Source organism: Calonectris borealis, chromosome 10 (assembly GCF_964195595.1).
Source record: "Calonectris borealis chromosome 10, bCalBor7.hap1.2, whole genome shotgun sequence".
Lineage (NCBI taxonomy): Eukaryota > Metazoa > Chordata > Aves > Procellariiformes > Procellariidae > Calonectris > Calonectris borealis.
In genome coordinates, this window is record NC_134321.1 from 24,726,008 (window position 1) to 24,749,392 (window position 23,385).

Sequence of the window (23,385 nt, forward strand, 5' to 3'; positions counted from 1 at the left end):
GAAGTATCGTGTACTTAACTCTAGCCAACTATTTCTGCCTCTGCAAAAACCCAGCAACCCTAGGGTCTTCACATCATCTATTCCCCAGTCCTGTGGAAAGGGGATTAGGATTTCCACTGGAATCCTAATCAACCCAGGTGTTTAGCTCCCTCTGCCTAGTAAAAGGACATCTGTGTGCTGCGACATGGGACTTGGGAAAGGAAATGAAAAATATGGACAGAAAACGGGGTCTGAAGGAGAGATCGAGAAAACCCCCAGCAACTTTAGGGAAAAGAGTAAATTTCCCTAGTTGCCTGTTCAGATCCCCATGTCCTTTAAATATTTAGTTGGAATAATGTGCTAAAAATCAAATACCCTCTACTCTTAACCTAGAAAAGATTTCAGAAGGGCTTCTCCCCCTCATGTTACCATTACCACTCAAGGTGTGTGAGATTTGGTATGGAGGAAGACAGTTATTTACGTTTGTCACAACTACCCCAGAGCTAGGGGGAGGAACAGGAATGGATGGGAAATAATGGTGATCTAACAGGATCTAGCTAAGAGAAGCACTCCCAACTCTCAAATCTTAGGGATGCCACTTCCGCAGAGCTCAGCTCTCTGCGGCACTTTTCCTTGCCAGCCTTCTAATAATGCACAAACTGGGTCCTTCCCCCACACCTTGAGCCTCCAACTCTTCTGAGATCAAGCAGTGGTAAAAGAGGCCCTTTTCTTGGGAACATTTTTAGACGGCTTTAAAAAAACCCATTCACATAGCCTTGAAATGCTGCAGATGAAAATGGAAAACAGGGACACGAGTGTCCTCTTTCTGAAGGAACTAAGCCACAAAGGGACCCTGAAGCTTTCCGAAAAGACTTCTTTAAAAGACCACTGCTACAGTCACCCTGCAGGGGAGCGACTGGCAATGACTCTGAATATTCTCCTCTTGACAGGTGGGAGTTTATTAATTGCTGTAGATTATTGCACAGGCATAATCTTAAGAATCAGGTCAAATGTCAGATCTCTGCACCTCCAAGAAACCGCAAGTCTTCTGTAGGCAAATTACAGACTGAAAATCAACCCTTAATGCTTGTATCAACCCTTGTATGAGTTTATGTAAGTCAGTGGGGAACACAAAAGCATGGTAAGAATTCCGTGCAGAGGCATGCACTGGTCATGCAACTGAAATCAATCATAAGCACTGTAACGTATCAAATGTATGGCCAAGAATGGGAAAAAAGCTATTTGGCTATTTTTCTTCAGGCTTATTAGAACCAGAGTCCAATTTCTAGTAGCTGTTACAGATCTAGCCTGGAATCCATGAGTGCATATCTATTTCTTGACTCATGAGAGCAAAAAAGGAAGATTATTGTCATTTTTTCCTCTAAAGCACGCTGCCCAATATTCCATAAAGATGATGAGATATGTATGGTGGATGCTGCAGCGTATTGCTACTAAGAACGCCCTCAGTATTTGTCCAGTTTTCCTTACAGAACTAACTTCAGCTCTTTTTAACTGACAGCAATTTCTGCCACATTTAGCCATGACATCAGTTTTCAAAGCTGATTATCTAGCTAAGCTAATCTCCTAAAAATGCAGGTTAGCATTCTGGCATAAAAGAAATTAAGGTGCATACTGCATTAATATTACAGCCAGGAGATAAACCAGACTTCTGCTCTGCTTGACTTTTATGAACCAGTAGAGTATAAACATGTGGCTACACCATTAACACAGAAGCAAAATAAAATGGAATTTACAAAGCAAGATAATAATAATGAAGTTGAACAGATACTGTGTCTTAATTGGATAGAAAGAAGTGTGCTTATTAGCAAAAGATTTTTTTCCATCAGAGCATCCTGGTTCTGAAGGCAGCCATGAGTTAACTTAAAAATATAGGCATGAATTGATTATTTTCCATTTTTTTCTGAGTATTTTTAGCTGATTAATAGTTCATGATCAGTAAGCTATGCCATATTCTGAAAATGGCTCATGGCTGGCTGCTGTCAGCAACAGGATCCTACGGAGGTTTGTGACGATCTCCGCTGTCAGTCTGATTAATGCTGGGATGAAAGGAGTAACATCTAACATCTCTCCTGAGCCCCCATGGGAAATCAGTCAGATAAAAATCCAGCATTATTGAGTCACTGAATCAGATCTGGGAAAGGAGAGGTTTCAAAAATGGTTAGGTACCACCACCACCACAAAAAAAAAAAAGGTTTAGGAAGGCAGGGGAGGGGGAAGATAAAAAGATCCCCAAGTTTCATCTCTGCAGATGGACCTTCTCTCCCTGTGCTCCAAGATCTACCATGTCTGACCACCAACATCATCAACACACAGGCAGCTCTGCACAAAATTCCTAATTCCTAAAAATTTCCCTCTTCCAGGCTCTCTCCTCTTTAGCTTGTAGCAAATGACTGTGGCTAAGGTTCTCACCATCATTTTCAAGTCGAATGAAGAGATATTGCTATCATCCTTACGTGAATACTTCCAAAACAAAATTCCTAGCAAACACAGCATAGAGTAATACATTACAGTTGTAGAGAAACAGAATAAACTTTCAAGACTATTTTGCATGTTTAGTTCAAGAGTATTCTTTCTGAACTATATTTATTATCTACATGACAGTATTTTTAAGATCCTTTTAAGATGCATCAATATCTTTTCAGCTCTTTAAAACTTTTAAAATAATAATAAAATAAGAAAAAAGAAATAATCCCAAAACACATCTCTGAGAAGATGGGGAGAGGTAATGAACAAAATCTCCCAGGCACACAAACATCATTCCAGACAGCCAACCACTCGTAACATTGAAGAATTACACCTGTTATGCTAAATGAGCCACTAGTTTGGAAAACATGACTGATAGGTCTCTTGCACTGAATTACCCTGGGTAATTTATTCCATACCTGCATGGTTGAGTAACTATGACTGATATGCATTTGAAAGCCAGAGAAATGGAGCTGACTATACCATAATGTAATATAAAAATCAAGAACAAGACTACACTATTTTAAAGTTAGCTGTGTAAGTCCAGTTTAACTGTTGGAAAAACTGTTATAGCAAAGAAGGAGAACTAAGCACTCATACTTACTGAGGAATCAGGAAGATGCTCCTCCTCTTGAGAAAAAGAGCTATTGAAAGCTCTAAATGTCTCACTGTTCTGTTTGTGCTTTTCAATTGTTGCTTGAATGACCTAAGACAAAAATTCCAGCAAAGATGAGAAGCGTCACAAAAGGAGCCTTGGAAAAATTCTCTCATAGGAAGATGGTTAGGATTATCATGTTAGTGAAAAACCCTTACACTTGCATAAATGAAATGGAAACTTAAAACCCTTAATAACTAGGAGTGGTGTTGTCAACTCACTACTGTTTAAGTTAAAAACTAAGACTGCTATCAGACAGTGTCTCTACAAGTCAGACTGCAAGAATATACAAGGCTAATCTGACGCCTCAGTCTCTTCTCTCGCTGGGCTCCAGGACTGCAGGAAACGGGAACCCACTGGAAGCTCCCGTGCACTGCCCTGGAGACAGTGGGTCAGCGGTGGGACCCTGACTGCAGCTCCACATTTCTCCTTAAGCAGCTTCGCCAGACTGGACTACCCAGCTTCCTCGCACAGCCGCATTAATTCAGAACCCCAAAAAGATAATTTAAAAAACAGAAGGTGCTGACTGCATGGTGATTTCCACCCGTATCGTAATGGTTTTGTATTAACCTGAATCCATTCCCTCTTCTCCTCTTCCGTCCTGTTAAAGCAAAAGAAAAATACAGAAAACATCATGATTCTACTTCCAACATTTTCAGTAAATTCAATTCACATCTTCACAGCTTTATATCCATCAAGATTTTAGTTTTGCTATCCACTATTTTATAAACATTATTAATAATTACTGACCTCAATTATTACCAAACAAATGCCAAAAATGTTTGAAATATTAATACAGTGGAACCTACAAGCACTACTATAAACACCGTAAGCATTCAATAAAGCAAATCAACATAGCACTTTAACCACTCTGACTTAGGACCAACATATTCTCTTGCACGTGTGAGTTACGCATCCCTGATGCTCATCTCCTGCTTTAAAGCTATGTTATACTAGCACAGCCATATCCCCTAGATCATAAATTTCTACGTAAATATTCACAAACCTCAAAAGACAGAACAAGCACCATACCTGGCTTGTAGTTCCAGCGATCTCTTTTTTCCTGTTATTGAAAATGTATGAGCCACGTTTTGCTTGGCAATTTCTTGGACCTGTAAAAAGAACATGTCAGCTTCTTACTAGTCTCCATTGTCTTTCAGTCATTTTTAATGACTTACAAATATATTCATTCTTGGAAATACTTAGTTGAAAGGACCACTCAGAATACAGTACAGAGGTAGAAAAAACAAAGGATTGTTTCCATAATTACTCGTCTTGCTACGAAACTTCTGAATCTGTATCACCAACCAGTCCCCTACAGCAGGGGGGGGGGAAAGATGGCTCCTGCATCAGCTGGGTGACAAGGAAAGGCTTTCAATCAAAGCATGTACAAAGTCACCATTTTCTTACTCATCTTTGGATGATTACCTCATGATAATTCCAAAAAAAAAGAGATTCAAAGCTGGATTTTAGAGTTTCATTGTATTTCTACATACATATATTGTTATATTTTTGGATTCGGAGGGGATCTGACACTATTGAGTGGGGAAGCATTAAAAAGGGGAAAAGAAGAGATGCAAACCTGCAGTCCCGCAATGTCCATCTTCTCTCGAACACTGAACTTCTGGCCTATCAGCCTCAGTTTTGGCACACAGTATAGCACCATGCTGTTAAACTGTAACAAGGAAAGATTTAAGCTAAGGCATTACATGCTGGACAGAGCCTGCATTTTGCCAGTTTAGGACTCTGGCGTGTTTTACTCTAAGATGCAGTTCTCTCTCTCCCAGATTTAAGGAGCAAGCTAGGCTTACATATCATTACTTGAAAGAAGTGGACCGAGAGATGCATGTCAGCCCGTCACTTCCTCTTTCTCCCCCTCTCTCTGCTACCAGTTCGACCGCCTTGAAAGAAAACGAGAGCTATTCTCTCAGCATCAGCAAGAGCTGGCCATCTTATGCAGCAAGGTGGTACAGCGGGAAACGCACCTCCTCGGGCGCTGCGCAAAAACGCAGCCTCTGAGGAGGGAGATGGGAAAGACCCCTTTGGCCTGACAAGCCTTCGGCAAAGACACAAGCGTGGAAGAAGGAAGGAAACTCTCAAGGAAAAAGCATCCAGAGAAAACTGCTGCTCAGAGGGAGGAGTAGCTGGGCTCAGTTGGTGAATGCTTTTTGTATTTGAGATTAGGAAGATGGAAATGTACCATTTCACAGCACAACTCTGAAAATAAGAGAGCAACAAAAAAAACTCACCAGGAATAAATACCTATCCTGCGCTGTGCCATTCTTTGCTGAAAGTTTCTGAATGTGTCCTTCTTTAATGAGCTCATTGGCTGGGTTAACAATATCCTCTTCACCACCGAGTCGCTCATAGACTTCCAAAAGCTTGTGCATCTTTTCCTGCAAGTACAAAACCCCCAGCAATTTAAATTAAAAAAATTATTCCACTTGGTCTATTACCCACCGTATCATTTCTGTGGTAAGTGTAAAGAAGTAGGAAAGAAAATAGTCTTTCACTTCTGCTATAGCTTTGCATTTTCAAAAATTAATGAATATCTGATCCATGCTCTTCAGTACTCCTCCCCACTCTGAATTAGTCACTAATGAGTCATACTTGGATTGCACCATTTTAATGACTTTTTGAGATGAATCTATTTGATATTTTTAGATATTCCTATTCAACAATAAATACACATCTTTGGAAGCAATGGCATCAGGTCCAGTAAAATCAATGGCCAAGTCGGAGACTAGTATGTTACCAAATTGTTTCCAAGTTTGAATTTATTAACTCAGTTTCCACCCCACATCTCAGACTAAGATTTCTGCTACAGTATGATTGTTTCTCAGCTTCTGAGAAGTTTCACCTCTTGTATTGTTGCTGATACAATGGCAGGTAGGTCTCCATCAGGAAGCATGGTTGTATTCTGCATTTCTAAGCTAAGTCTAAAACCTCAGCTGTATGTGGAATGCTGCAGTCCTACACAGAGGCCTCCATGGCAAGAAGTACCTCTGAAATAGGCCAGGACAAAATGCTTAAAATATAGTTTTAATGTCATTCAGGCATCCTTATCTCTTGGTCAAAATTCTCTATGAAGGGATTACTTTTTCCTTTTCAGTAAAGCACTGTTTCTACTTTATATTAAGTCATCCAAATATTAAAGTCCCTCTACACAGAACTCAAATGGATAAAGGTAACTAGTTCACCCACTTGAAGCTGCTATATTAAGCACTGCAGCAGCTTTAACAAGTCAGAATAAGAAAGGTGTGTAAATCTTTCTATTGAGTTACAGCATTTGGAAAGGTTTGGCTTTCAACCACAAGCTGGACTGATGTGCTCCAAATAGCACGGTCAGAAAGTGAGGACAGAGATCTATGCAATTACACCCAAATACATGCCCAAACACATCTCTAAATCATACCTCTACCTATCTATAGAATAAGCTGGAATTTCAGGTCTTTACACACTTTGTTTATCCCCACTTAACGTGAGATTTTTCAGACAAAGATACATCACACCAGTTCCTGTCCTAATCAATTTTTCTGACCAATTAAACAAATGAACAGCCAAAAAACCCCACCAAAAAACCCAAACAAAACCAAACCCTTAAAATAAACACACTGCAAAACAAAATGGAAGGTGGGGGGCTGTGGACTAAAAACAAGTAAGCAAATTACCTAAGCCCCAAAAGGCAGTATTTTTTTTCCACCAAATGGGAAGATGAGCAAGAGATCCCACTAATTTTAACAAACAAACAAACAAACAAAAACCAGTGAACTTATCAAGCTATTTTTTCTAAAGGAGAAACTAGAACACTGAGAGCAGAGCCAAAACCTGAGGGACATCTGCACTTCTAGGAAAAGTCAGCTTTCGAAGCGTGATTTATTTCTTCTACACCACAACAGGAGGAAGCAGCCAACAATTAATTCAAACCTCCACTAACTTTCGGAGATTTTGCTACAGCCCTCGCTTTTCTTTTGGTTTGGCTCTGACCTCGCGCAGCCATTCGCGCCATCCCGCGGGGCTCCGCAGAGGCGTGCGTGCAGGACGGCGCTGCTCCCGCACTGCACTGCTCCCCACCAGCCCTCACCTCTGCTGGGACGTGCGGGTTGGGAAACCACAAGGTCAAACCTGAAATTCTTACTCGGATATTTTTCCTTCGAGTCTCCGCTCAGGCAAAACCTATTAATTACAGAAGAATTCAATGCAATAAGAAGCCCTGATTACAGGCTTCAGGTTCATATCAGCAATAAACAGGGGGTGCAAAATTACTATAACAGCCTTTTCTAATAGGTTTTTGTGTACTAACAGAAAAAGCATCCAACACAGAAAGTGACTAGCTGGTGGCTTCATATTCCTGCTGTCTTTGGAGATACTGTACACAGTCCCCAGCAAAATAGTTGTTCAAGGCCCCAAACCAGAAAAATTTCCACTGAAATATATCCTTAGGAAGAGAGCACGCTAGACTCAAATAGAAATAGATGGTTTCAGAAGTCAGACACACTGAAAATACACAGACATCAGCTGGTTACTTCCCCATAGCAGCCACAGGAAACGTGGTCTCATGGTGTCCCCGCCGGCTGGGAGAAGGAAGTAAGAGTCTGATATGGAAGGGGACGTAAATCTTGTACCCACAAATGGTCAGTGTTAAGCCAGATACGCAGCATTTCAGATCTATTAGATACAAAAGTTCCTGAGGCACTTGGGCGCATATAAGGGATAACATCTCTAACTATAAAGTCCATTTACTTTAATGGTAATGCACTAGCTGTTCTGTACGTAAAGCACGTGCTAACGTTCAAAATCTCCATGGTCTCACACTGCCCAGCTTTAGAAGTATAGCTTACCAAAGCTACTGACACACACTAAATGCACACTCTGTGCATTTAAGATGAGCCAAAATCAAACCAAAACAACCCGCAGTCTGGTGAAGAGTTGTAGGACTAAAAAAAAGTGCGAACAGGACACCTTATGAATGGACGTAACTGGAATACTTTCAACATTTTTCAACGAAAAGCAAATAATGAGTTTTATGAAGACCTCCTTTTTCAACACATTGGGTCCCTAAGAACAAGGAAAGTGAAATTTAGGCCCAACAACGCATGGTAACCGCAATAGGATCATTTATGATAAAGAGAACTCAGATATCCAACTGATGTTTAAAGCCTGACTCACTGTACTTGGAAATTCTCCCCAGCCTACTTTACTGAGCCTATTGCAATGGGGGACTGTTGGTTCAACCAAGTGTTTCAGCCAGATTGCGACTCCGTTATGCAATTTCTACTCACCATCTTTCGGATGGCTGCGTTCGAATGGTTCGCTGCTGTAGATATCAGCTCCAGTGACTCTGCAATAAAGGTAGCAACAGTTATGCATTCTCCAGATTGTATCTGTTAATAGCACCTTGGGGTTTTTTTTCACCTCCCTGATTAGTGTTTTTCCTGCAAAATTGCTGTTGCAAAAGCACGGACTGTATTTTTTCCTTCCATAAAGTAAAAGGAACACTTATAAGCAGTTATATACACAATCAATTCTGCATGTTCAGCTGGTCCACGTGCATCTAAATGTTTAATCTTTCTCTCCTATAGTCTAGGTGAGCCAAAGCACACAGTGACAAAAAAAATCACCTAGGAATCAACCTACTAAAAGTTAACTTAAGTCTCACTTAAGTCTTTACAAGCGTGTTTTTAAGAGTGTTTTCCTAACACAGGGCTTTTGTGCTTACATGGTAACGTGAATCCTGTTTTGTTCAAGATCACAAACTCCTAGAAACCAACAGAAGTCCATTTCTCCTGTTTCTTTGTGTTAACAGAATCTAACCTGCTTTCCCAGGCAAGCATATACATTTAAGACCATTCTTATTTTCTTCCTCCAGCTATTGCAAGGATGTCCTCCTGTATTTGTCCTCGGCCATACAATGGATTAAATAAAAATGCCCCATGTTCTACCATTAAACACTTCAATATTTTGTCATTGTTTATTTGCCAAAGCTCCCTTCATTCCTAGAGCTGACGTATCAACCCTTTTCCTCTCTACTCTAAGAGCATTCAAAATCCCCTTGTGCTATGTTTGGCAATAATTTGATTAATTCAAAACTCCATTTCTACCATAGCTCTAGCTGAAAGTATCTGTGTGAAGAAAAAACTCTCCAAGATTTTACTGTGCTCATTAGACAGAGAGGAGTTTACATGTACTTTCAGCATCTTTCCTGTCTGGAGACTCTTCTGGAAGTTTCTTTAAATAGTCCTTTAAGAGAAGCTCATAACGAGGAATCCTTTGCACTGGTTCAAGCATATGATGCTGTAATGTCAGGTTTCCACACACCTCCTGTTTCTGTAGAGAGAAAACAAGCACAGAAGGGTTTGGTTTTGTTCCTGCCTTTGGTGTTAAACAGCAATGAAAAATGACCATTCACATACAGTTAGAGGAGTGTAAAACAACTTACCAAGCTATCATAGACTCATTTAGGTTGGAAAAGACCTTTCAGATCATCAAGTCCAACTGTTAACCTAACACTGCCAAGTCCACCACTCAACCATGTCCCTAAGCACCACATCTACAGGTCTTGTAAATGCCTCCAGGGATGGTGACTCAAGCACTTCCCTGGACAGCCTGTTCCAAGGCTTGACAACCCCTGAAAGTCTCCCCTCAGCCTCCTCTTCTCCAGGCTGAACACCCCCAGTTCCCTCAGCCGCTCCCCATCAGACTTGTGCTCCAGGCCCTTCACCAGCTTCGTTGCCCTTCTCTGGACACGCTCCAGCACCTCCATGTCCTTCTTGTAGTGAGGGGCCCAGAACTGAACACAGGATTCGAGGTGCAGCCTCACCAGTGCCGAGTACAGGGGCACGATCACCTCCCTGCTCCTGCTGGCCACACCAGTTCTGATACAGGCCAGGATGCCGTTGGCCTTCTTGGCCACCTGGGCACACTGCCGGCTCATGTTCAGCCGGCTGTCAGCCAGCACCCCCGGGTCCTTTTCCTCCGGGCACTTTCCAGCCACTCTTCCCCAAGCCTGCAGCGTTGCCTGGGGTTGTTGTGGCCGAAGTGCAGGACCCGGCACTTGGCCTTGTTGAACCTCATACAGTTGGCCTCGGCCCATCGATCCAGCCTGTCCAGGTCCCTCTGCAGAGCCTTCCCACCCTCCAGCAGATACCAGAGCTGACAGGTTTCACGTGAACCTTTGTCCCATGTCTAGCATTTTCTGCAGATATGCAACAATCTTCTTTTAGATTTTGCGTGTTTCTTCACAGGCTCAGAAAAGCTCTTCCCATCCATGGCCCTCTGCAGCATTTTTCCCCCCAAAGAATATATAAAATCAGGAACTCCACGGGGATATATTGCTTGCTAGAGCTTACTGTACAAGCAGCAGATACACTGCTGACACACCACCTCTGAAGAAGGAGCTGCCTCAAATCCTCCTCTTTTTTTTACTTGACCAAGAAGGGGGATGGGTTTGAGACCAATTACACGAAACATTACCCGAGCATTACCCATGCTCTGCTGGCAATGGTACTGAGTGTCGCAGTGTACTTATTTTCATAGGATCCCTATGAAGTGAAGGGATATTTCTATTTAAAAGAGGGGAGGAGAAATAAGAAACACAGTAAGAATAAGTAACTTGTTTTAAAGCACACAGGAAGTTTCTGTTAGCGATGTAATCCGACTCCTGAATCCCACATCAGCACGTTCACCACATATATACACAGACACGCTCTTCTCCATAGCATTATTTTTACGTCAGCTCACTAATGCCACGTCTTGGTCTGTTCTAGTGTAAGCAACCGCTCAACAACCACATTAATTACAGTACACTTTTCTCAGAGAAAGGTGCTTTGTTTCAGGTATTTGCAATTTTCCTCATAAATATTACAACCCACAACACACTGCTGACTCACCGGATTTTCAAAGCAAAGCCTGGAGATAATGAGATGAATGTCTGATAGAAAAATATTAGCTATCTTTCCAGATATTCAAAGATGTAAATTTGCTTTTAAAAATATCTTGTCGCTGTGTAGCAAGGTGAATAATATTTCTGTTTATAGGAGATGAAGTGAATTTATTATGTCTCAGAGTTTTACAGTACCACGTTTCCCAGAAAATACAACTGGGATGGAAAGAATCAGGGATTCCGGGAAGAACTAAAAGGGGCACAGAACTGCATTACTGCATATTAGCGCTTGGTTTATATTCCCAAATCCACTTACTATAACCTTCTCCATTGTCTTTTTATTCCTGCAATAGGATGAACCTTAACACTGAACAGCAATAGGGAAGCAGAGGAGGAAGTCACTTCAAGGCTCACGTCAGTTGTATTCACATGCCAAGTGTATCCTCTCTAAAAAGTCAGCAGTGACAAAATAAACTGTTCCAAATAGGAAAAGTTTAATGCTATGCAATTTTTAAAAGTTTACAGAGTTTACCCTGCAATTCAAATGACTTTACTAGAGGAAGGATGTTTATTCTGTGTTTAATTCATGTGACAATCCAAAACACAGAAATATATATTAAAAAGTACTGATGTGATGGCATAAGGAGAAAGTTGACGAAAGAAAAGTCCTAATAACCTCACCAGCTATCACATTTTGGCCCCAGTAGGTGGATGTGAACCGAATAGAAAGTATGTTTATCTTCAAGGTCAGCTAAAGTAAACTTGGTAAGTCACAGTCATTCACTTTTAAGTACTATTTGATTTTTGTTCTCTGTTTTCCCTAGTTTAGCATAATTAACAATTGTTAATGCCTTAAGCTGTATAACTATTCTATTGACAGCTTAGGTGGACAGTGTGTTACTGCAGGATCACAACAGACTTCAAGTGGTGTTTTGAAAAGTAACTGTGGCTTGTGATAGCACAGAGATAGGTCAGATGAGTGGACTAAGTATTCTGGGTCAAATCTTTGCCTCCTGCAGCTACGGTCATTGACAGAAGCAAAAGGTGCTGTGATGTTGCCGCTAAAATAACCTACAGTTGAAATACTGTCATCAGTAGGCTTCAGAATTGCATCTCCTATACGCATTGCTTGCATTCATATTGTCTGTCAAAGTTTTGCTCAAGCAACAGCAGAAATACTCATGGTCTTGGACTGCTGCAGATCAATTTTGCAGACTGACAGCTAACACAAATCATTTGTGTTGGTGGCTCGGTGGTGAGAAGAGACAGATGAATTTTAGGGTGGGCAGATGCCTGTGCTGTAGGGAAAACAGTCACAAACTGATTTACACTTCAGAAAGCCATGCCAGCGGCTTGGCACAAACTGAAGACAGCAAAACGCCTGTCCGCTTTTTTTTTTTACAGTGCTTGCTGTAAGAACCTCGGTGAGAGCAGGCTGGGTTCCGACAGAAAAAGGTTAAGAGAAGGCCATGTGGAGTGACAGCCTGGTAGGAGAAGACCTTCCCCAGTTCCTGCTTCTCCAAGCCTCTGTCTGAGTCACCGGCCGGCAGCTCTGACCCTCCGCACAGGGCCTCTCCTCTCCCAGCTTGCTGGGGGATTACTTGATTCCCGACAGCTGGCCCAGCCACAATCCTCCCATTTAGGGCAGGCAGCTGTGCTCCCTCCTCAGCTTAACCCGCTCCCTGCCAGCCCTCCCCTCCCAAAGGACGGTATCCGCTTTCCCCGCACCGGCGGAGGGATGCTTGCAAGCGTGCTGGACCCTGCTGCATCCCTTAGCTGGCCCAGGGCCTGAGGGGGAGAGGGAGGTTTTACGGATACGCCAGCATAAGCAGAGCTCTTCCTGCCCTCCCCCCCCAGCTTTTTGTATAATTAGAGAAAACACATGAAAATCCATGCTAAGTGTCCTCCTGCACAGCTGTGATCCCCAAGAGCCGCATGCCACTTTGTGACCCTCACAAAAATCAGACCAACAGCAGATGCTGCCAGTGACATGCCCAAATTCAAACACACCCACCTCAGAATGAAAACGTATTTATTAAAAAGCAATTAAAATTAGTAATGAGGAAGATAAATCAAAAAGAGTTTATAAATGGACATGTTTGCAGTCAAATTACTGGGCCAATGGTGAAGTTTCATTTTGTGGCTTCCGATAATGCCTCTTAAATACGTGAGTGGAGAAAAAGCTACCTATGTGAAAAATCTGTGTCACACAGCAAAAAAGAAAGGATTGCCACTAAAATTGCCTATTTTTAGTATTAGAGCAGTATTACCTTGTAGCTAAACACAGTGTGTCATGCACTGGAAAAAAAATAAACTCACACAAATAAATGAGGATCTCCAAGCCATGTTATACCAATTAACAACATACCTGTATGTTCTGAACAACATCTTTGAATGGAGAGGACCTCTGCATACATGTGTTCACCATGTCCATTGCCCTGTCGAAGTTCTTTACATATTCTCCGTACATCTTCAGAAAAGGAGCAAGTTTCTGTAGGATATCTCCTAGCCGTGGGTTGACGTTCCTATGGGAGAGAGACAGGTAAGTACCCAAATCTCTGGAAATCAATACTATCTTCAGAGAGAAAACACAACTGTAAGACTTTCACAGTTGTCTCCCACATGCAAAAGCACTTGCACACATATGCCTTCAAGATATTTCAGGCTAAGTTTAGTTTAAAGTAATCTACACGGTACCCTAAGTGAAATCTTCAACATTAATCTAGATGTACAAAGGATGATATTTCTGCCCCCGCCATCACTCTCTTAAGTGAAGATCAGATTCAAACTGACTACGCATTGTAAAGAAACATCTATATATCTCTGCTGTCCAGCACAAAATCTTGTGGAAACTTTTACTTTTTAAAAATCATCTTCTCCACCATAGCCAAACATCTGAAGAGGTTTTAATGCAAAGAGATTGCTCAGTTCAGCTGGGTAGTCCCAGCTGGGGGCCAGACACACGTTCGCCTAGAGACCCCCCCAGCCTGGGAGCAGCGGTAGCCACACATCTTTGTCTCCTCCGAATTTACGGCCAGGCAGAGCGCCAGCCATTTTTCCCCCAGCTTTTATCTCCCGCTGAACTCGCGACTTGCAGTCTGACCGCACTAGACCCCCTTTAGCCGTTTAACAAGCTTCTGTCCTCTTCTGACTTCCAGACTCTCCAGTTTTCCTCCCCTTTTATTACAGCTGTCCCTGTAAGTGCACGTCAGGTGCAAAGGTGCTGAGACTCATTTATTCCTTCTGGTCATTGACGAACTATGTGAAGACTGGACTCGGCCAAGACAGATGTGAACTCCAGTCTCGTCTTCATCATTTAGGGTACTTGGAAAGGCGCAGTGTCAGCGTTATCTGCACCTTCCGCTGCAAGACACTCTGCAATCAAGTTTCCTAGATCTACCTTACAATTAACCTTTCTTCCTGGCCCTGCATTTCTGCATCATCTACAACTTACTGCAGTTGCCAAATTTTAATTGGTGTTTGACCATTAATACTCATTGGAAAAAAAAAAACAACCCACATCTATTTCCTTAAAGAAAGTACATATACACTGTAACCAACAATATTTATTATCTCCTAGAACAGAAGGCCAACAAATTCTGGGGCAAAAACTTGTGCAATGCTGTGGTGCTCAACAACAGAAGTGGTTGCATAACAGACATAAGTAGATTTATAGATATGAAGTCATTTATCTTATCTGTCCAGATTTCCCATTGGTTTGCTGCTATAATGCTAATTTTAACATTAAATTAAATTTTGTATAACCATTACAAAATTCATTAAAGAAAATATAAAATAGGTGTTTCTCATGAAGTCTCCAACATGGCATGCAAAGTCTAGACTGTGACATGATGATGCATTTTCCTTCTTCAAGAAGTAACTGTTTTTTTAATACGTCACAGTGGGGCCAAAATACTTCATCAATGGGGCCAAAATAAGCAATTTCCTTCCTTCCTAGTATTGCAATTTCATAGTACTGCAGTAATAGGAAAGTGGAAATACACTAAGGAAAACAGCTCTGGCAATACTTTGAACTGAAAAAATTCTCACAATGTAGTCTAGAAATTTTGAGTGCTCAGGTCTATTCCTGTATTGAGAAATGCTTAAGAGACGCCATACTAATGTATTAAATAACAAGAGAAATACCGCATTAAACAATTAAAAAATTTGGAATTAGACTAGGCCTTATGGTTGCTATAGTTTCTTGAAAACATATTTGTAAAATAATTGTAATGACAGTCACCCACCATTCTTGTGTAATTCTTGTTTTGAGCTCAGGAAGAAGAAATTGTCCATGGAAACAATAGATGGAAGAAATATTTGAAAAGATGCCCGTTATCACCTCAGATGAAATACCTGCTTCTGACAACTTAGTGCAAAAAACCTGCATGAGACAACAAGACAGTACCAATACACATTTACAAAAAACAATCCTAGACACACTGGCTTTAGATTGCAGTATTACAAAGCTGACCGCCTTAGAACAGAGCTACAATTTTTGACTTCTGGTAGTCAGTCCTTGGGGTCTTTCGGGAGGTTCACAAAACGTAAGCTCACTGTCAATTAGGGATAGATTTATGACTGTGGGCCATAGACCTAAATTAGAAAAATCTGAGGGGTAAGTCAAAAAAGATTGAAACTACTGAGAAGAACAGACATCTCGTATTTGGGAGTGCAAGTTGCAAAGAACAACCAGTCCCTGAAGAACACTTACTCCTGTTTACAGGAAGCAAAATAAATGTGATTATTTTGTTTCTCTGTGGGAAAAATTACACTGTACTGAACAAAAGGGAAAGACACTCCCTAGGTTTCTAAGGTCTTGAAACAGTCTCTACTCATCCAAAGCAAACACTGGAAAGTCTTCCACAGAGGTCCTCCTAGAGTCAGAGGGTAGAGGGCTCTGCAAGTTACGGCTTCTAACAAGATTTCTAGCAAGGTGACAATTTTCTTTTCTCTTTTTTTTTTTTCCTTCTCTTTTTTTTCCCCTCATTTTTAAAAAGCACTTTGTTAGCAACATGACTCACCCTCATTTTCACTTCTTTTCTGCAGATCCATGTTTTTTTCTGCTTGAGATAATTATAGAAATGCCTGAACGTGTAGACTCACCTCAATGTTTATGTGGAGGAAAGTTCAGACTCATCACATCAGTTTTACTTTATCCCCGTGCGTATGATGGGGACAACAATTACGAAACACAGTGGGTAAAAAAAAATAATTCGCTGTGAGCATGGGGCTGGCCCACGTGGCCTGATTTTAGTAAAACTCAAACCTCTTCCACATTACAGAGCAATCACGGATTTCATCATTTCTCAGCGTCCCTGTGATTTCCTCTCCACGTACACTCAGGGAGGAACCGAATGCTGATGGTGTCTGTATCTTGGGCTGCTGCTGACATCCTAACCCTTGGGTTCCAGCCCAGGGAACCCACTTGCCAAAAGCTCACCTCTGGGACCCACGGCACGCAGCCTGGCAAGCAAACTCCATTTCCCACCTATAAACAGCGTTTTCACACTATTGGGCTATAGGTTACGGGATGAACAGGAGACCATTGCTACTCATAGAAAAGAAAGCAGAGTTTATTCAAAATTGAATTACCTGGTCCAACAGATGGAGTCTTTTAACATATGCTTCTTCCGTATGGAGCAGTTCATTTGCGATGTTGAATAGCTTTTGGGGCTCTGTACACTGCAAAAAAGGTTATAAATAACACAATCCATCTGCACCTACAAACCTAAGTTTCATCAACTGTTCTCTTTTCCATTTTCTCAGCAGGCCAAATTCCCTGCCAGCAGAGAAGCTTGAAGTGAAGGAGGTTAACACATTTCCGCATCCCTCATCAAAGGACCGGTTTGCTCCAGAGACATTTTTAAAGCTATTTGCTGAAAGAGCAATTAGTAATGCAGTCAATGGCTGGTCAGGAGATCGCTTCAGTTCATTACGGTTTTCTGTAAAGAAAGAGAAACATCCTCCAAATCTGTAAATGTGTCTAGTCTATGTGCTAACTAAGGCACTAGACTCTAAATCAACTGTTCTCCTTTTTGGATTCAGGTTCTGTGACTAAAAAGAAAACTAGAAGCCAGACGTGTTTGGCCACAGATTTCTCTCCCTGGCCAGCACATGGTATATTTCTAAGGTTTTTGTGCAGCTTTAAACACCGGCCAATTCCCTGGAAAGAATTTTCGGCAATGTAACCCAAGTCACTCAGTGAAGTCTTTCATTATGCTCATTTAAAAAAATAAAATGAGAAAGGACTAATTAAAAAACTTGAATACAGTTATGAAGCACCAACTTTATTCACAGTTTAGCCAAAAGCTACATAGACTCTTCGCTCTCTAAGTGCTTAAAAATACTTGAATTACTACGATACAGGCTTTAGCCTTCTGACAAACTCTAGATACCTTTTTAAGAGTCTAGACTTTAAATGCCATGCTTACATACTACCAAACCAAAACTAGGGTCCAGAACCGAGGGCTGGCTGGTTAGAGTTCAGGAATACGAACATCCAAAAGGGGCAGCAAGAATGATCAAATTTTACTGGGAAATTTTACTGGGCTGGATCTGGAAAAAAGACACAATTGCGAGGAAGGTAAGAGAGATGTATAAATGATTAACGGAACAGAGAGCATCAACTGGGTGCAATTATTCACTATTTCTTCCATGGGAAAACTAAAGAACATCAAAATTACCGAGGTGCTGCTTCAAGACCAAGAGCCGCTTCCTCGAACAACATGTCACTGCAGATGCTAAACCTTCATACAGGTTCACAAAAGGTCAGGACAAATCCATGGAGTAAAAGTCCAGCTGAATTCTATTAAACACGCAGGGCTGTTTCCAGTTCAGGAAGCATCTGGGCCCCTCACCAGCAACAGCACTTTCTATCCCAAATGCCTATCTCTCTGCACTCGTTAGCATTTGTGGCAGGCATTTCTAGACATAACCCTGCTGGCTACCATCAGATTGTTAGAAAATGTCAATTAAATGCTCTCTTTAAGCTTTTTCAACATCATCTTGTTTTGTTTCTAAACAAAGTTGATGAGAAACATTTAAAGACCTCCCCCCACATTCAGGCAAACTGCAATACAACTGAAAGACCTCAAAGACTTTTCAAAGCTAGCCATGAATTCAAACAAACCAGACCCACAGTTACCCTACATGAAACGAGGCACCACTTAACATGAAGTACCCACGGTTCCGTGATTAAGTATTAAATGAAGGAAGGTGAATAGCTTTTCTGGATTTGAAACAGCATCAGTCTTCCTTTAACGCAATCCCTCTCTTTCTAGGCACAAACCTGAAGACAGGCAACCACACCATGAATATAGCTTTGACACATACTCTGCCTGCCCCGCTACTCAAATTATTTCAAGCAAACTCAAATACTCTTTTAAGCTATTCTAACATGCTACACAACATCCTGCTCCATTCATTCATGTGATATACATTAATATTTAGGGGGAAAGAAAAAAAAAAAAATCACAGCACAACAAAGCTTTGAACTTGTTACAAGCAAATACAACATATTACAGCTTATAATGAAATGCATTGCTGGCCATTCAAATTCCAGCAACTACGAGGAGCTCTCACTGAGAAAGAATTTATTTGCCAGTTTTGCTGGGCGCAGAAAGGCGCCTGAATGAAAGGCACTGACGTAATCAGGCCGGCACGCCAGCCACCAAGAGCATCCTTTGATTTGTTTGAATTCAGAATTTGAAAAATAATTATTTCCAACCAAATACATTTGTTCTCAGAAGTAAATCTTTACATAGCGCAGGCACTTTTTAACCTCCTGACCTTCACCATCTGCAACTCAGTTTATATTTCCAAAAAACTTGCTGACATCTGCTTAAATACCAAACAATGGCTGAACAGACTCTCAGCTTGAGCTCAGTTTTAAAGAGCGACTCTTTAAAGGAGGATGATGTGGAGACCTAACACACAAATTGGCTTCACAAGCCGCGTCCCCAGAAGAGGGCATAATCCTTACGCTACAGAAGAGGCAGCAAATCTCTAAGCCTTCCCCCTCCACATCGCTGCAAAACCAAGCTAACTTAGTGTACCTCGGTCAGTGTCAAAAATGCCTTTTTGAAGGTGAAATCAACTCAAAATCCAAGGGAGAACCTGAAGTGCATCACATAAATGCACTTCAGGAAGAAGAGCAGCACAAGAACACAAAAAAAATCTTCCTCTAGAGATCGATCTCTTTTATAAATTCACCAAGCAGGCTACAGAGAAGTATGACCTCGTAACTCTGTGTTTTATCACCACTATTTCATATTATACGGATACTTAACCTAAGAAACAAGACTTAAAAAACAGCCATCAAAACTCTTGACATCTTACAAAACATTGGTATTTGTCAGCAAAGTACTTCCTAATCATACGGTAAAGTCTTCTGCTTGGGTTTGCCACAGTTGGTTTGATATTACATTGCTAGTCCAAACAGTAATTACCAGATTAAAGATTTTTTAATTTCATGCATTATTGCTGGCATGTTGCAACTAATAAACAATCTTTTAAATAATATTTCAGTTGCACACACGCACATACATATATATGATGAATATAAAATAATTAAAGTATTTCACAGTGTGTGTATGTATGCATAAACACACACATGAAGGAAAACCAACAGCAGCAGGTGAGAAGCCTTGCACCGTGGTGGTGATGCTGCCCATTTCCGATGTAAACAAGCTTTCACCCGTGGACTACTGAAGAGATACCAGATGTCAATGGATGCATTAGGTGTTGTGTTAATAGATGCTAATAGATAGATGTTAAGTGGAGTCTCCATCACCAAGATGTTTCCTGCCGACCGCCCCATTGAATTCTTGCATACAAGACAAAAGACAGAGGTCTCCTTTGGCAGTACAGACCCTGCAGTCCTGCTGGATCCCCCCACTCATAATGCCATGGATTTACTCCTGCGCAAGCCCAAGGCAATCTGCACCGCAGCCTTCCATGCCCAGGCAGTTATGTCCAATGTACGCAGTGCCAAGGCAAGGGTGTCCTCCCTGGCTCTCAAGGAGGTGGGACAGGCCGACAGGTTCCTCCTCCTGAATCCACACCAACTGCCAGGTGGGACTGCAGAGAGGCGAACGAGATCCCATCCTCCCCATCTACAGAAAGCAGTTGGGTTTGGCCAAACAGACCTGGTTCATGCAGCCCTCACTGCTTCTGAGTCTTCTGGGTCCTTTCCACTTCCCCCTGACTAACCTTGCTCTAGCACCTGGCGGGTTTGACATTCGCCGCATTTGCAGAAGCAGCAGCACGGCAATGAGGTACTGGAGAGTCCCAGGCTACAAAGGCAGCATCTGAGCGGCATGAATGGAGGGCGAGTCCAGTCACACCAGGCTGAGCTTGAGATAAAGCAGCAGGAAGAACGGCAGCATAAAGCAATGCACTCGCGAAAGAAGGTCTGGGGCTTTTTCATACCTTCCGGTTGGTATGTTTGCCTCATCAGGCTGTCTTCTATTCTTGGAAAAAAAGGGGACACCACAGAGCATTAGTTGTACTCTGAAACGGTACTTGTCAGCTCTGAAAGACAGAACTTCTTGCACACCACATACCTGCACGCAATTTTCATCACTTTTCAATAGCCATTGGCTGATTTGACCCAGAAGCTACTGAATGAGTTTTAACTGCCACATTTCCCAAGGGACAAGCTCTTGACATACACAAATCAGGACATACTTGGTGATTTCCACAGAACCATCTGATTTGCACACATTGAGGTGTGAACGCTACAGTTCACTAGCTACAGTTCATTAGTTGCTAGTGGTCATCATATTCTTTAAAAAACAAAAATCCAGTATATTAACTGGCTGAGGGGGAAAAAAGAAAAAAGGAAAAAAAACCCCAAAACACCCCCAAATACAAACAAAAACCCCCACCAAACAAAAAGTGGAATATTTTGCACCATTTGGCTCAAAGCATCTTCTGTTTTCTTTTTCTGGAAGAATCTAACCCATTCTATCATCACTATTTCTAAAAATAACTGCCTTGATAAACAGATAATCAAAGGAATCTGTCATTAATCTTATACAGCTGCAGCAAATACACAACAGCCTGGACTGGCTGTTCAAGGATTCAAGGAAAATCTCTTCTAGCTACAGTTTCCTGAAGAGTAATTTCATATAACTACCCTCAAAACAACTTCTTTGCACTCAAAAGCTGTCACATCAATAGAAGCACAGGCTTTGTCTAAAAAACCAAAAAGATTACTGTTAGAAGAGATTTCCACCAAGCATGTCCTTCTAGGATGCAAGGCCCTGACCCTGCAAGATGCACTATCCAATTACCCCCCTGCATAGCATGGAGCCCCACTGAAAACAACATGATCTAACAACTAGAAGTTCAACCTAGACAAATCCAAACAAGAAACACAAGGTGCGAGTCTTTACCTACAAAAACACTTAAATTTTAACAACTCACCTCTGGCTATGGTGGATTCTCTTATATGAAATGTTTTAAATCAAGACTGGGAACTTTCTAAAAGATACTATCTAGGTCAGGAACAAGTTAAGACCTGCATCAAGCAGAAAATTATAATGACTGTCATGATCCTTTGACGTAAAACTACCCAAACAAAAAACCCAAACAATGTATGAAAGTGATGCAAGGGATTGCTGGCCAGAGGCAGGAACTGGTTTCAGACCACTTAATAGTAACAAACAAACTACCTTACCTTGTTTACATCCAAATACTCTAACTTTGGCACATCTGCTGTCTCTTGTTCCTCGCTGCTTCCTTCATCAATGTCACTGTCTTCATCCTGCGTGGAGTCTCTCTTCTGCTCCACAGAGGAAGGTTTGGTGCCCTTTTTGTCAGGTTCCATCTCCCCTGGGTTCCCAGCCGCGCTGGGCTTCTTTTGCTCCGCACCTTCTTCGCTAGGGAAAGTCTCCCCTGCCACGCTACAAGAAGGACTGTCGATGCCACTGTCTCTGTTGGGAATTTTACCATTACCGTTCAGTTCTGCAGTTGAGTCTTTATTGCCAAGCTCTCCAGAGGGCTCTTTGCTCACATTCACAGCAGTACAGTCTTCGTGGCTTTTGTTATCGCCTATGCTTAGCTCTTTAATTTTCATTATGTCTGTGTTAGATAGATCCGTGCTGCATGGTACGTCTGGCTCGTTTTCATCCGGTTCACTTTTTTCATTTGTGGAAGAGCCGCTGGAAGCTACCATGTCACAGTCACATGAGCTCGGTTGTTTGGATGAGTCCAGGCCAGGTTCCATCTTAAGAGCTAAATTTAGCTGGTTTCTTTGAAGAATATGTACAGGTTGCCTGTGGGTGAAGAGAAAGCTCCACAGTCATTCATATTAACACTCAGAGGTTTCAAAAGTGCCCCAAAAGAGAGAGGGCCTGATTATCATTTCATTTGTATTTCTTGCACCCCTCTGACAATCCTAGGAGGCAAGTGTGTGCACGTTGCTGTGATAATATAGACCCAACAATTTCCGATAAAAACCCACCACCCCTAGCCATAAGTTTTATTGAAATGGCACCACTAGAATCCCGGACCTTTAATAGTCCTCACACTGCCTTGAAGAACAGCCTGGTTTGAAGGTTTGGGGAGGGAGGAATCATCTTTTAAAAGAAGCATTTGGTTGTGGGTTTGTTTAAACAGGAACTCACATTCTTCAACAGAACAAAGCCTTTGGCACAAGGTATCTTCCGCCAGAGAGAGGATGTTTTTGAAAAACAAGAAGGCACTACTTTTTCTTTTCGAAAGACACCTTACCGGATTCACCCAGGTGATAACAGACTCCAAGGCACAGTACAGTGTCTCTGTCTCCATCTCCCTCGCTATGAAAAAAATCACTTAGCTCCATCAGGCAGATTTGGTCTTCAGAGAGAATTTTCATGTGTTTGTAAAAGGTGGTTTTATAGCAAAATACATATATTTTATCCTGTTTAATGTCTCTTATACATAAAAGTTTCAGAGGAGACGCTATTCTACATGACGTTGTTTCACAGACCATAGCGATTTAACTCTCTCTGCCTCCAAGAAGCAAGCTAACAGTATGTCTGACATTTATTTAATCTTAGACAGAACATTCAATTCTTTTACATCACAATAATCAAGTTCCTATAATATAAAAACCAATCCCAACATCAAGTCAACTTACTGAAAGCAGACTCTGGGCTACTTGTTTCTGGTAGAACACTTACCAAATTCAGCAGGTCTTAAGCTCCTTAAGAACAACTGTATGTTACAAACTAAAAGTCATTGAAATACATGCTTTTATAAAAAAAAATTAATAAATCATTGTGTCAAATTTTGCACTTCCAGTAGAAATCATCCCAAGAAGAGTTTCTATGTGGCAATTACAATTAATGTTTTCTACTGTTATATTCTAAGTTAAAAATGCAGAACAGAGAGATTA

General features: G+C 41.5%; 1 protein-coding gene across 4 annotated transcripts in view; it reads right to left on the bottom strand.

Moving 5' to 3' along the window:
* Nucleotides 1-23,385, bottom strand: part of FGD3 (FYVE, RhoGEF and PH domain containing 3) — a 107,307-nt gene that overhangs the window by 19,468 nt on the left and 64,454 nt on the right. For all 4 annotated transcript variants that reach the window (XR_012675111.1, XM_075159457.1, XM_075159458.1 and 1 more), the window contains exons 4-14: nucleotides 21,685-22,282; nucleotides 16,596-16,685; nucleotides 15,248-15,384; nucleotides 13,369-13,525; nucleotides 9,307-9,445; nucleotides 8,401-8,459; nucleotides 5,368-5,514; nucleotides 4,701-4,793; nucleotides 4,151-4,230; nucleotides 3,689-3,719; nucleotides 3,068-3,169 (exon numbers count right to left, since the gene is read on the bottom strand). Coding sequence is in view for 3 of the 4 variants with exons in the window: in XM_075159457.1 (XP_075015558.1) it covers nucleotides 3,068-3,169; nucleotides 3,689-3,719; nucleotides 4,151-4,230; nucleotides 4,701-4,793; nucleotides 5,368-5,514; nucleotides 8,401-8,459; nucleotides 9,307-9,445; nucleotides 13,369-13,525; nucleotides 15,248-15,384; nucleotides 16,596-16,685; nucleotides 21,685-22,282 (1,633 nt within the window). In the remaining variant the exon portion in view is untranslated. The remainder of the gene's footprint in view (nucleotides 1-3,067; nucleotides 3,170-3,688; nucleotides 3,720-4,150; nucleotides 4,231-4,700; nucleotides 4,794-5,367; nucleotides 5,515-8,400; nucleotides 8,460-9,306; nucleotides 9,446-13,368; nucleotides 13,526-15,247; nucleotides 15,385-16,595; nucleotides 16,686-21,684; nucleotides 22,283-23,385) is intronic.